General features: G+C 34.6%; 1 protein-coding gene across 2 annotated transcripts in view; it reads right to left on the reverse strand.

The window, feature by feature from the left end:
- Nucleotides 1–13490, reverse strand: part of DBT (dihydrolipoamide branched chain transacylase E2) — a 44600-nt gene that overhangs the window by 15959 nt on the left and 15151 nt on the right. The window contains exon 1 of one of the 2 annotated variants that reach the window (XM_068540401.1): nt 13363–13463. The exons of the other annotated variant lie outside the window; for it this stretch is intronic. Within the exon in view, the coding sequence (XP_068396502.1) occupies nt 13363–13456 (94 nt within the window). The 5' untranslated portion in view covers nt 13457–13463. Of the gene's footprint in view, nt 1–13362; nt 13464–13490 lie in introns of those variants that run through there. 2 annotated transcript variants of the gene reach the window in all.

Below are 13490 nucleotides of genomic sequence, written 5' to 3' on the forward strand. Positions count from 1 at the left end.
AAATCTGTGACAACCTTAAATGCTTTCCTAAGATAATACAGCATTTAAATTTTTTCTTTGCTTGGATTATGGCTTAAGGAATGCTGTGGAAGGTTTTATTTTCATGGCTAATACTAATTTGGTTGTTTTATTCTCTAACTGTAGAGTAGTGATATAAGAAAAACTATCTTGGGCTATTAGCATGTATTTTTGCAACCAAAAAAAAAAAGTTTTTGAGAGCATTTAATTGTCAAGGTCGGATGCTAGGAAATCAGTGCTATAGTACAGCAGAATCTCTGTGGGAATAAGTAAACTAGAGCCAACCTGTGAAAATCAGCAGAAAACTGAGTTAGCTTTGACATTCAATTCTAAGCAAATAAAAATTTTCCACTGCTGGAAAACTATGGAAAGACATTCTATTCATTCATTCCTCCTCACTAGTCTATGAATTGGTCTGGTGGAGCTCTCAAAGTTCCCCTACGGTTAAGGAAGAGAAAAAACAAACACTTTGTATTGAACATGAAGAGTAGTAGAATATTCCACCCCAAAATGTGATTGTAGGAGTTCAGGACATGCCACCCCAAAATATGCCACTTTGGTGTACTGATTATTTTCAAGAGCTGTAGGCACTTGAAAAACAACAAATGCAGGGAGAGGCTTACTCTGAACTCTCTTCATGTACCTAAAGACATCCAAAAGGAACTCAACTGTCAGAAACTCCCTAGGAGTTTCATCCAACCAGGGAAGATTGACTCATCACAGGAGAAGAGACTAGAAATCAGCAACACACCCATATAAACTTTTGTCACAAACTATCATACCTCCCATATATTCTTCTAAGAGCCAATTCATCCTTCCTAAAAATCATTTACTCTTCCCTAAGAGGCCTACATCCCTCCTCCCCTTTCCCTATTAAGAAGGTATTTAAACCTGAATCCTAAAGCCACCTCTTTGAGTTATTCATTTTTCCTGGGTATCTCCCAGGTATACATGAGGTCTACATGTTAATAAATTTGTTTTTCTCTTGTTCATCTGTCTTTTATTACAGGGGTCTCAGCTAAGAACTGAGAAGGTACAGGGAAAATTATTCTTCCTTCCCACAATCACCTAGTATATATCGTATACTGCACTACATATGTAATATCTTAATCTTCACTCCAGTGTGTAAGATAGGTGTTATTATCCCCATTTTACGGATTTTAAAAAATGAGACTTGAGATGAAGAGATTGGCCCAAGGTCACACACCTAATAAACTGTGAAGAGCTGGGATTCAATCCTAGGGCTGACTCAGTTTGTGCTGTTTCCTTTAGTTCATGGCCCTAGTAGATTTTCTTTCTGGTCAAATAAGCTGGAATACAACTTCTACAGCCCAAGGCATAATTTTATTGCACTTTGAGAAGCCCTGTGTATTGTCCACATCTGTTGAAGTTACTGGAGAAACTAGTAAGAAAGATTAGCATTAGGAACTAAGATCCAAAGAAAAATCAAGGGGGTTCAGTTGTAGGAATCCCAAATACTAACTTGAATAATGCATATTTGCTACAGTTTGAGAAATGCATAAATGTCCAGACATATCATACACAAGTTATTATATAACTTGTTATTTATCAAATAAATATTTATTTGGTTATTTACCAAAATAAATATTTGGTTATTTACCAAAATATCATGTTATTTATTGCTACTCACCTTTCTGGAAAACATTCTATATATCACCAAGTAGTACTGCCTTTTGGAATAACTTCAGTGTAAGTATTAAGTAATAAAACAAAGATTTGCAAGAAGTCACTCATATTATATATGAGTTGTAGTTGTCATGTAGTTGTGGGAAGAAAGCTCTCTTAATACTAAAATACTACCTTGCTAAGGACATTGGAAAGCCAGGGATGATTTAACAGAGATTTAACAGAGAATATCTACCAGAAAGCCATTTCCATGATCCAAGGGTTTCCAGTCTTTTTGTTACCTTGATCATAGAACTGATCTTAAAAGTGACCCAGTAGAGAAGAAGTAAATCATAATTATAAGGATATGGAGGGAATGTCATTTTCTAAATGGATGAGTGTTTGTGGCATGATGCCAAGATAAACGGAGTGATCACCATCAAATCACAATTTCGCACAGATACAAAAGGATATTTGGTTCAGAACCTAACAACTAGGAAAACGATCTAGGAAGATGAACAGATCTTTTAGGCAGGAGAGAAAGGAACAGTTTCTAAATTCAACTTAGAGAGCTAGTGGCCACAATAACTTCTATTAGCATTTGATTCAATAACCTTAGCCCTGACTAGAGATTGCACATTTGGAAAACAGTTACAGTTTTGGAGAAAGTTGCTGCTGGTTCAATTTTGCTGATGGAACAATCTGTTCCTGTTATGGTGCCCTGTTACCTCGATGAAATAGAGATTGCAAGCTGTACAACTGGGAAACCAACAAAGTCAAGCTGTCCTGGCTGTTCTGGTTTAGCCTTTGAACGGTCAGCTTAGCTATAAACTGCAACATGTTTAACACAGGGGGAGGCCCATATTGCTACCCCCAAAATGTGGAATGCTTATTACTTTTTCCAGATTTAATTAAACATATGATTGTTCTATGCAATATGAAGAAAGTGTGGACAGTAAATCAGAGGATGACTAAAATAAAACCATGGTGATCTTTGATGTAAAACCAGAGTTTGTGTAACAGAGTGGGACCTGGCAGTAACTCCTGTCATTTTTCAACTTTTTGAAGAGTAAGTCCTAACATTTGACTCCTTCCTACTGTACTTCAAATAGATGACCAAGATGATGAAGAAATTATTAATAGTAAATTCTAGCTTGTACTTTCCCCTGAAGCTATTGGACATAATTGTTTTCATATCATGAGCTTATAAACAGGAACCTAGTATTTTATGATTGTAACCAATCAGACTTTGAAAAGCAGGAAGTTTTTTATTGTAAGTTAGAAAAAATATTCTTTTCAGGATTGTTTTTGGACATGTATATGGTAAAAGTACAACTTAAAGTGTTTAAAATAAATGTTAAGTATTTGGCACAATATTTTGAGGAGCTTAGTTAAACGTAAAGGACTTCCGTGACTTTTCACATTAAAATGTCAAATTCTTTTCAAATGAGGCTTTGGGGAAAATGATTTTGATCATACTGGCTTTGCTTATAATTCTATTCATTCAATGTACTTTATTCTTTGCCTTTTAAAATAACTGATTTTGATTCTGAGAAAATTAAGAATTCCAGTGTGATAAACGCAATTTTTCTTTTATGCAAAAATGAAGTCTTAGTAATTTTCAACTTAGTTTTGTATTCCAGGTATGAGGTTGCCTTAAAAAATCTTTTGAAACTTGTTTAAAAAATAAATAAATAAAAATAAAATACTACCTTGTTAAATAGCACTTGAAGTAATTTTCTAAGTTTTTTATATGATTATACTTATATAAAGTATACTTTATATACTTATTTTCTCCTTTGATGTTCACAATAATGCTACAAGAATGCAGGGCACATTTCTTGATTTTACCAATGTAGAAACAGACTCTAAGGGGGATGGAGTTAAGACTAAGCTAAAATTTCATGACTCTCCCCAGCTGATGTGATTTTCACTGTTCTTGCACTATACTCTATTATGTGGGATTTTATACCTTCAGTAGTGGATTTAGATACAGTTTTGAAAACCTTAATTAAATTTTAAGAAAGAACAAAAGAACTCTGGTAAATAAGTTTTTGTCATGAAGACTGTCAATTTAGTGTTGCTGGAATTCATCATGTGAAGCAAATTTATAATAAAACTATATTATTTCAGATTAAATAAAAGAGTAATTTGAATTAGTAAAAATATTAAAACTGTGAGATTGCAGTGGGAAATACTTTTTGAAATATCAAAGCACTCAAAGGTTTTTGAAAGAGTTGTTTTTGTAAGAAGCTTTAAACTTTTCCTCCCTGCAAAACTTCTTAGGAAGACCTTTCTTCATAGCACAAATCTAAACCTTAGTTTAGTTTCTGCTCAAATGATCATAAATCGAGAATTATTGACAACTAAACCAATGAGATTGCATAACATTTTCTTTCTCACTTCAAATTACTGAAACAGCTAATTCAATCAATTCAGTCTACAATTAGCTATACAAAATAAGGTTTTAGTTACCATTTACTGAGCACTTATCACGCCCAGGCATTGTACTATGCAATTTATGTTATTGAGTGTAATTTAATTAAATGACATGCTATGTTGTTCAAATGGTTTTATGTCAAAGAGCTTTTCTTTAACTCTAAAACACTGTATTATCCTGGCAAACATTTAATACTATAAACTCTATAGGATGCCTAACTTGTGTTGTTACAGCAGAATGTATGCATATGTACATTGTTAGAAATTTAGCCCCAGTGTTCTAGATGAAGAATGGAGCTGACACCCCGTCTCTGAATACAATTTTCAGTGTAACAAAGCGGTCAGGAACATGTGTTTTAGAATTAAACAGAGCTGGGGTCAAATCATAGCTCTACCAATTACTAGCTGTGTGGCCATGGGCAACTTATTAACCCTCTGTGGGTCTCAACATTGCATGTGTCAAATGTGGATAATAATCTATATGATTTAAAGAGGTAACGTATACATAGCATTAGCACAGAGAAAGCATTCAATCGATGATAGGTGTTCATGTTAAAGGGTAAATGCAATATAACAGCAGAATAATATAAAAGTATTCTGCTACATCTTATGTCCCTTCTGCTATAAAGTATTCTGCTACATCTTATGTCCCTTCCTCTCTTCCCTTAATACTTCCCCATGGTGGCAAGACTCCTCAATTAGAGCTAATTAGGTATAGTAACTCTCCACTTGTCTGGTGGTCAAGCATTCTGGCAACTTAATGTTGTACATAGCTGCAGGTGCAGAACACCTAAAACCGTGCCACGCAGCCTCAGCATTAAAACCATACACTTGCTCCAGAGAAAAGTCATTTAGACTCTCAGTCACATCCTATTTTCTCTTCTTAGCACATATTTCTTAACAACTTGGTTATCTGTGTTGCCAGAAAGTTAGGAAGGAGAGTGATGGCCTGGCACAATGACAAGGCTAAGAGGTAGGCTGAAAAAACAAAAATCAGAGGCAGAATTGTGTTTTTCCCAGAATAATGAATGTTCATTAACATGCCTTTGCATAATTAAAAAAGATTTTAGGTTATACCCAATATCCTCACTTTAAGAAGGTGTAAAATATGTAGGTTTAAAAAATAAATACATAAATAAAACTACTGATTCCCATTAAATAAATGGTTTAGAAAAGTTTGGGTTCAAAAAGCTTGACTTGTTTAGAAAAGTGAGGAGTCATCCTACTTTTTAAAATAGAGGTTAGAGAAAGCCAGGTTAGCTGTAAAGAGAACTCATGGCAATATTCCTAAAACTGAGTTCATAGCAGACAACATACTGAGACATGGATCAGCTTTGACATAATCTTGATAATATTAATTAACTAAATTTCAATTTGTAATTTTTTTTTTTAAACAGCATAAATGAGTCTAGTAAGCTCTTTTCAAGTAGAGTCTACCTACAGTCAGAGCACTCAGAGATAGGGGTTGGAGGTCACAAACACATTTTCCCTCATCAGAATTATCAAGACACTCCAGTCTTGAAAAGCAGGCTGCAACACCATGTTACAAAGAGAGTACCATAGAATATTATTTAAACAAGCATTAAAAGACAGGATTTAATTTCCATTACTGCTATTAGGACGTCTACTCTTGATTCCTTACACTCTTGATGGTTTTATGCTATAATTATTTCCAACCTGTAAAATGGACATAATGTGTCTTATACTTCTAAAAGACTTTTCTTTAGGTAACTTTCTATTTATAGTATAATTGGTTTTCTTGGCCCTAAAACAAGGAACAATATAGACAAATTCAGTATTACTACAAATTCTTGTTTAAGACAAGGTACACAAAATATTTAGAAACTTTTCCTGTTTCCAGAATTTAAAAAGAGGCACATATAAATTTCTTAGTAAATTGAACCTACTATTCTATAGGCTTGCTTGTTTGATATATAGGTTTATGCTTCATAGTTATTCTTCCAGTAAAAAACAATAAAAATTACAAGAAAACATAAATATAAAAGCAAGACGGTACACACACAAAATAAAACTAGCATGCAAGGCAATTATTCAGAATACACTTTGAATTGCAAATGAAATAGAATAGCTAACAATGATCAGTTCTCTATGAGGAAAATTATCAGATAATTTTTACTCTAAACATAACCTATCCAATCCCATTAAGTTTTTACAGACATATAATAAACTGCACATACATAAAATATAAAATTTCATAAGTCTTGAAATATGTATATACCCATAACTATCACCAAAATCAAGATAATGGACATATCACCCCCCAAAATTTCCTTATACTCCTTGGTAATTCCTCCCTCCTAACCTTCTGCCTCCTTCCTACCCTATCAGCAGGCAACCACTAATGGGTTTGTTGTCAAAATAGATTAGTTTGCATTTCTAAAACTTTATGTACATAGAATCATACAGCATGTTCTCTTTTATGTCTGGCTTCTCTGACTCAGCATAATTTTTCAAGATTCATCCATGTTGTACAGGAAATTAATTTTTGTAAAAAATTATCTAGAAAAAATATACCCCCTCCTGAAAAATTTCTATGATTTCATAATTTGCTATATCAAGACTTATTAAGTTGGATTTCATTGGAGATACCAAAAGAAACTCTAAAAAATAAAACTCTAAGAAATAAAAGGAAACAATAAAACCCCCCCACAAATCCCAATTGTTCACTTGTTCATATACAGTCAGCCCTGGGAATCCACAGGTTCTGTATTCATGGATTCAACCAACTGCTGATTGAAGATATACAGAAAAAAAATGTATGTAGGTTATATGCAAGTACTACACCATTTTATACAAAGGACTTGAGCAACCGCAGATTTTGGTGTCCATTTGTGTGTGTGTGTGTGTGTGTGTGTGTGTGTGTATGTCTGTCCTAGAACCAATCCTTTGCAAATACCACAGGATGACTATAATTTGCTTTTGTGGATGGCCTAGATAGGTATCTAATCTGGTCTACAGCACTTGACTGGGTATTCTAATTTACTGACATCCACAATAATGTTCAGCATCTTTGGTTGTCTCAGTTTATGCCAAGAGTATAATTCTTTCCTTTCTAGGTCTTAACTGAATGAAAGAAAAATCTATATCTATTATCTTGTTGATCTGTCAAAATAATTCTGTGTTTATTTCAGGTAATTTTTAAAGGTAAATTCTTTTTTGTTTTTAATATTCCTAAATCATGCCTTTCAATAGAAATTTGGAGTCAAGATAATAGGAAGCACCCCTAGTACCCAGATTATGGTCTCTTATTTATTCCACATTCAAAGAAACAGGAGGCCCTCAAGGAATGGATAATTCCAGGTCTGGGGCAGGAAAAGTATCAATATAATGTGAGTCCCAGATCATCTTCTTGTGCCAAAAGCAAGGAAGGTTTTGAAAAGTAACAGTGTCACGTTAAAAGAACACACAGAAGCCACCTTGAAATGGTCACCACTATTAATGATTTGAGCATTAAAAAGAATTATAATAAAAACATCAGGTCAAATGAAATATAAACAAAGAGAATGTTGGAAAAATTAATATCACCATTTGAAGGGCCTATTAAAGTAACTCCTTATTTTAATAATTGGTAAAGAAAGACTGGAATGTCTTTCCAATAGGAACTGTATTTCATAGTAACAAATAGCCCCAATTGATGAAGGAAGGGATAGCTCCACTTTACAGAATAATGCCACCTAATAATGTTAAAGGAATCCAAAAATCATCATTCTACAACCACTAAAACAATTGTTGATTTAGGCAAGGATTCTCAGATGATATGATAAACTACTTATATAGTACCAAAACATTACAACATCGATATCTCTCAGGTTGCAAAGGGAAAAACATAACTGTACAATGGAAGGGCAAGAGTATGGTTATCCTAATTCCATGTTTAAACTTAGCATCACTACACCAGGTCATCCAGACGTTATTTGTGTCCTGATATGGAGAAATATGAAGTACATAATATTTCCATGATGTAGATTCTAGCCAAAATATTTAACTGGAACCTAGCCTTTAAAACTTACTTCTAGTTTACAGGAAATATAAAGAAGAGAGGAACAAGTCAAACACCACCATGAAGAAGCAACAAGTCCAAAAGATGTGACATTCTGGAAAAAAAATGGCACCATCTCTTCAGCAAGTCAGTGTCATGTGGGGAAGTAGGAGCCAGATTAAAAGAGACCAGGTGCAATTTGTAGTCCTGTACTAGACCCTAGCTTGAACAAACCAGTTGAAATTCCAAGGACATTTTGGTGGCAATTGGGGAAATTTAAATTTAAATATGGTGTGACTACCAGATAAAATGAAAATGTATTGTCATGAAAACATGTAGAGTCATTAACTAAGCAAACACATTAGAATATACCAAATACAAGTCTGGTTAAAAAAATACCAAAATGCAAACAAAAATTAAATTCAAAGAAAAAATATTAAAAACAGCAAGGAAAAAGCAGAAAAATAACATACAAGGGAATCCCCATAAGGTTATAGCTGATTTCTCAGCAGAAACTCTACAGGTCAGAAGGGAGGGGCAGGATACACTTAAAGTGATGAAAAGGAAAAACCTACAACCAAGATTACTTTACCCAGCAAGGATCTCATTCAGATTCAACAGAGAAATCAAAAGCTTTACAGACAAACAAAAGCTATGAGAATTCAGCACCACCAAAACAGCTTTACAACAAATGCTAAAGGAACTTCTCTAAGTGAGAAACACAAGAGAAGAAAAAGACCAAAAAAACAAACCCAAATCAATTAAGAAAATGGTAATAGGAACATACATATCGATAATCACCTTGAATGTAAATGGATTAAATGCTCCAACCAAGACACAGACTGGCTGAATGGATACAAAAACAAGACCCTTATATATGCTGTCTACAAGAAATCCACTTCAGACCTAGGGACACATACAGACTGAAAGTGAGGGGATGGAAAAAGATATTCCATGCAAATGGAAATCACAAGAAAGCTGGAGTAGCAATACCCATATCAGATAAAATAGAGTTTAAAATAAAGACTGTTACAAGAGATATGAAGGACACTACATAATGATCAAGGGATCAATCCAAGAAGAAAACATAACAATTAGAAATATATATGCACCCAACATAGGAACACCTCAATACATAAGGCAAATTCTAACAGCCATAAAAGGGGAAATCGACAGTAACACAGTAACCGTGGGGGACTTCAACACCCCACTTACACCAACAGACAGATCATCCAGACAGAAAATAAATAAGGAAACACAGGCTTTAAATGACACAACAGACCAGATAGACTTAATTGATATTTTTAGGCCATTACACCCATAAGCGGAAGAATACACTTTCTTCTCAAGTGCACATGGAATGTTCTTCAGACTACATCTCATGTTGGGTCATAAATCAAGCCTTGAAAAATTTAAGAACACTGAAATCATATCGAGCCACAATGCTATGAGATTAGAAATCAATTACAAGAAAAAACCTGTAAAAAACACAAATACATGGAGGCTAAAGAGTGTGCTGCTAAATAACCTAGAGATCACTGAAGAAATCAAAGAAGAAATTAAAAAACACCTAGAAACAAATGACAACAAAAACACGACGATTCAAAGCCTATGGGATGCAGCAAAAGCAGTTCTAAGAGGGAAGTTTATAGCAATTCAAGTTCACCTCAAGAAACAAGAAAAATCTCAAATAAACAATCTAACCTTACACCTAAAGCAACTAGAAAAAGAAGAACAAAGAAAACCCAAAATTAGTAGAAGGAAAGAAATCATAAAGATCAGAGCAGAAATAAATGAAAGAGAAATGAAGAAAACAATAGCAAAGATCAATAAAACTAAAAGTTGGTTCTTTGATATACAAAACTGATAAACTTTTAGCCAGACTCATCAAGAAAAAAAGGGAGAGGACTCAAATCAATAAAATGAGAAACAAAAAAGGAGAGATTACAGCTGACACTGCAGAAATACAAAGGATCATAAGAGACTACCACAAGCAACTATATGCCAATAAAATGGACTACCTGAAGTAATGGACAAATTCTTGGAAAGGTACAACTTTCCAAGATTGAACCAGGAAGAATTAGAAAATATAAACAGACCAATCACAGGTAATGAAATTGAAACTGTAATTAAAATCTTCCAACAAACAAAAGTCCAGGACCAGATGGCTTCACAGGCAAATGCTATCAAACATTTAGAGAATAGTTAATTCCTATCCTTCTCAAACTGTTCCAAAAAACTGTGGAGGGAGGAACACTCCCAAACTCATTCTACGAGGCTACCATCACCCCGATACCAAAACCAGACAAATATCACACACACAAAAATTACAGACCAATATCACTGATGAACATAAATGCAAAAATCTGCAACAAAATACCAGCAAACAGAATCCAACAGCACATTAAAAGGATCATACACCATGATCAAGTGGGATTTATCCCAGGGATGCAAGGATTCTTCAATGTATGCAAATCAATCAATGTGATACACCATATTAACAAATTGAAAAATAAAAACCATATGATCATCTTGATAGATGCAGAAAAAGCTTTTGACAAAATTCAACACCGTTTGTGATAAAAACTCTCCAGAAAGTGGGCATAGAGGGAAACTACCTCAACATAATAAAGGCCACATATGACAAACCCACAGCCAACATCATTCTCAATGGTGAAAAACTGAAAGCATTTCCTCTAAGATAAGAAACAAGACAAGAATGTCCACTCTCACCACTATGATTCAACATAGTATTGGAAGTCTTAGCCTCGGCAATCAGAGAAGAAAAAGAAATAAAAGGAATACAAATTGGAAAAGAAGAAGTAAAACTGTCACTGTTGCTGATGACATGACGTTATAAATAGAAAATCCTAAAGATGCCACCAGAAAACTACTAGAACTAATCAATGAATTTGGTAAGGTTGCAGGATACAAAATTAATGCACAGAAATCTCTTGCATTCCTATGAACTAACAACGAAAGTTCAGAAAGAGAAATTAAGGAAACAATCCCATTCACCATTGCAACAAAAAGAATAAAATACCTAGGAATAAACCTACCTAAGGAGGCAAAAGACCTGTACTCAGAAAACTATAAAACACTGATGAAAGAAATCAAAGATGAGATAAACAGATGGAGTGATATACCATGCTCCTGGATTGGAAGAATCAATATTGTGAAAATGACTATACTACCTAAAGCAATCTACAGGTTCAATGCAATCTCTATTAAATTACCAATGGCATTTTTTACGGAACTAGAACAAGAAATTTTAATTTGTATGGAAATACAAAAGACCGCAATAGCCAAAGCAATCTTGAGAAAGAAAAATGGAGCTGGAGGAATCAGGCTCCCTGACTTCAGACTATACTACAGAGCTACAGTAACCAAGACAGTATGGTACTGACACAAAAAGAGAAATACAGATCAATAGAACAGGATAGAAAGCCCAGAGATAAACCCACGCACATACGGTCACCTTATCTTTGACAAAGGAGGCAAGAATATACAATGGAAAAAAGACAGCCTCTTCAATAAGCAGTGCTGGAAAAACTGGACAGCTACATGTAAAAGAATGAAACTAGAATGCTCCCTAACTTCATACCCAAAAGTAAACTCAAAATGGATTAAAGACCTAAAGGGTAGGATAGGGAGGGTGGGAGGGAGATGCAAGAGGGAGGAGATAAGGGGATATATGTATATGTATAGCTGATTCACTTTGTTATAAAGCAGAAACTAACACATCCCTGTAAAGCAATTATACTCCAATAAAGATGTTAAAAATAAAATAAAATAAAATAAATAAATGTAAGGCCAGTCACTATAAAACTCATAGAGGAAAACATAGGCAGAACACTCTGTGACATAAATCATAGCAAGATCCTTTTTGACCCACCTCCTAGAGAAATGGAAATAAAAACAAAAATAAACAAATGGGACCAATTAAACTTAAAAGCTTTTGCACAGCAAAGGAAACCATAAACAAGATGAAAAGACAACCCTCAGAATGGGAGAAAATATTTGCAAAAGAATCAACAGACAAAGGATTAATCTCCAAAATATATAAACAGCTCATGCAGCTCAATAGCAAAAGAACAAACAACCCAATCCAAAAATGGGCGGAAGACCTAAATAGACATTTCTCCAAAGAAGATATACAGATGTCCAACAAACACATGAAAAGATGCTCAACATCACTAATCATTAGAGAAATGCAAATCAAAATCACAATGAGGTATCACCTCACACCAGTCAGAATGGCCATCACCAAAAAATCTACAAACAATAACTTCTGGAGAGGGTGTGGAGAAAAGAGAACCCTCTTGCACTGTTGGTGGGAATGTAAATTGATACAGCCACTATGGAGAACAGTATGGAGGTTCCTTAAAAAACTAAAACTAGAACTACCATATGACCCAGCAATCCCACTACTGGGCATATACCCTGAGAAAACCATAATTCAAAAAGAGTCATGTACCCCAATGTTCATTGCAGCACTATTTACAATAGCCAGGACATGGAAGCAACCTAAATGAATGGATAAAGAAGATGTGGCACATATATACAATGGAATATTACTCAGCCATTAAAAGGAATGAAATTGAGTTATTTGTAGTGAGGTGGATGGACCTAGAGTCTGTCATACAGAGTGAAGCTAGTCATAAAGAGAAAAACAAATACCGTATTGCTAACGCATATATATGGAATCTAAAATAGTGGTACTGATGAACCTAGTGGCAGGGCAGGAATAAAGACACTGACATAGAAAACGGACTTGAGGACACAGGGGGAGAAGGGGAAGCTGGGACGAAGTGAGAGAGTGGCATGACATATATACACCACCAAATGTAAAATGGATGGCTAGTGGGAAGCAGCCGCATAGCACAGGGAGATCAACTTGATGCTTTGTGACGACCTAGAGGGATGGGATAGGGAGGGTGGGAGGGAAGGCTTTAGAGGGAGGGGATATGGGGATGTATGTATACATATAGCCGATTCACTTTGTTGTACAGCAGAGACTAACACAACATTGTAAAGCAATTATACTCCAATAAAGATGGGGGAAAAAAAAAAACCAAAATGCATATGTACATGTGCCTAGAAAAATGTCTGGAATGACATACACTAATGTGTTAAGAGTGGTGATTAATGAGTTGTAGGAATGTGTTTTCATTTTCTTATTTTTGTTTTTCTGCATTTTGTAACTTTCTACAATGCACACATCCTGTTTTTATAATAATAGAAATTAAATAAATAATAGGAAGGTTTTAATAAGTTACCTTCCAGCTTTTGGAGGCAACATGTTATAGCTGAAAATATTCTCGACAAAGACTCAGGACATCCGATTTCTAAATTTGGCTTTGTCACTGCCATTGGGCAAATTACCCAATGATTCTTCATCCATTAA

Source organism: Eschrichtius robustus, chromosome 3, assembly GCF_028021215.1.
Source record: "Eschrichtius robustus isolate mEscRob2 chromosome 3, mEscRob2.pri, whole genome shotgun sequence".
Classification (NCBI taxonomy): domain Eukaryota; kingdom Metazoa; phylum Chordata; class Mammalia; order Artiodactyla; family Eschrichtiidae; genus Eschrichtius; species Eschrichtius robustus.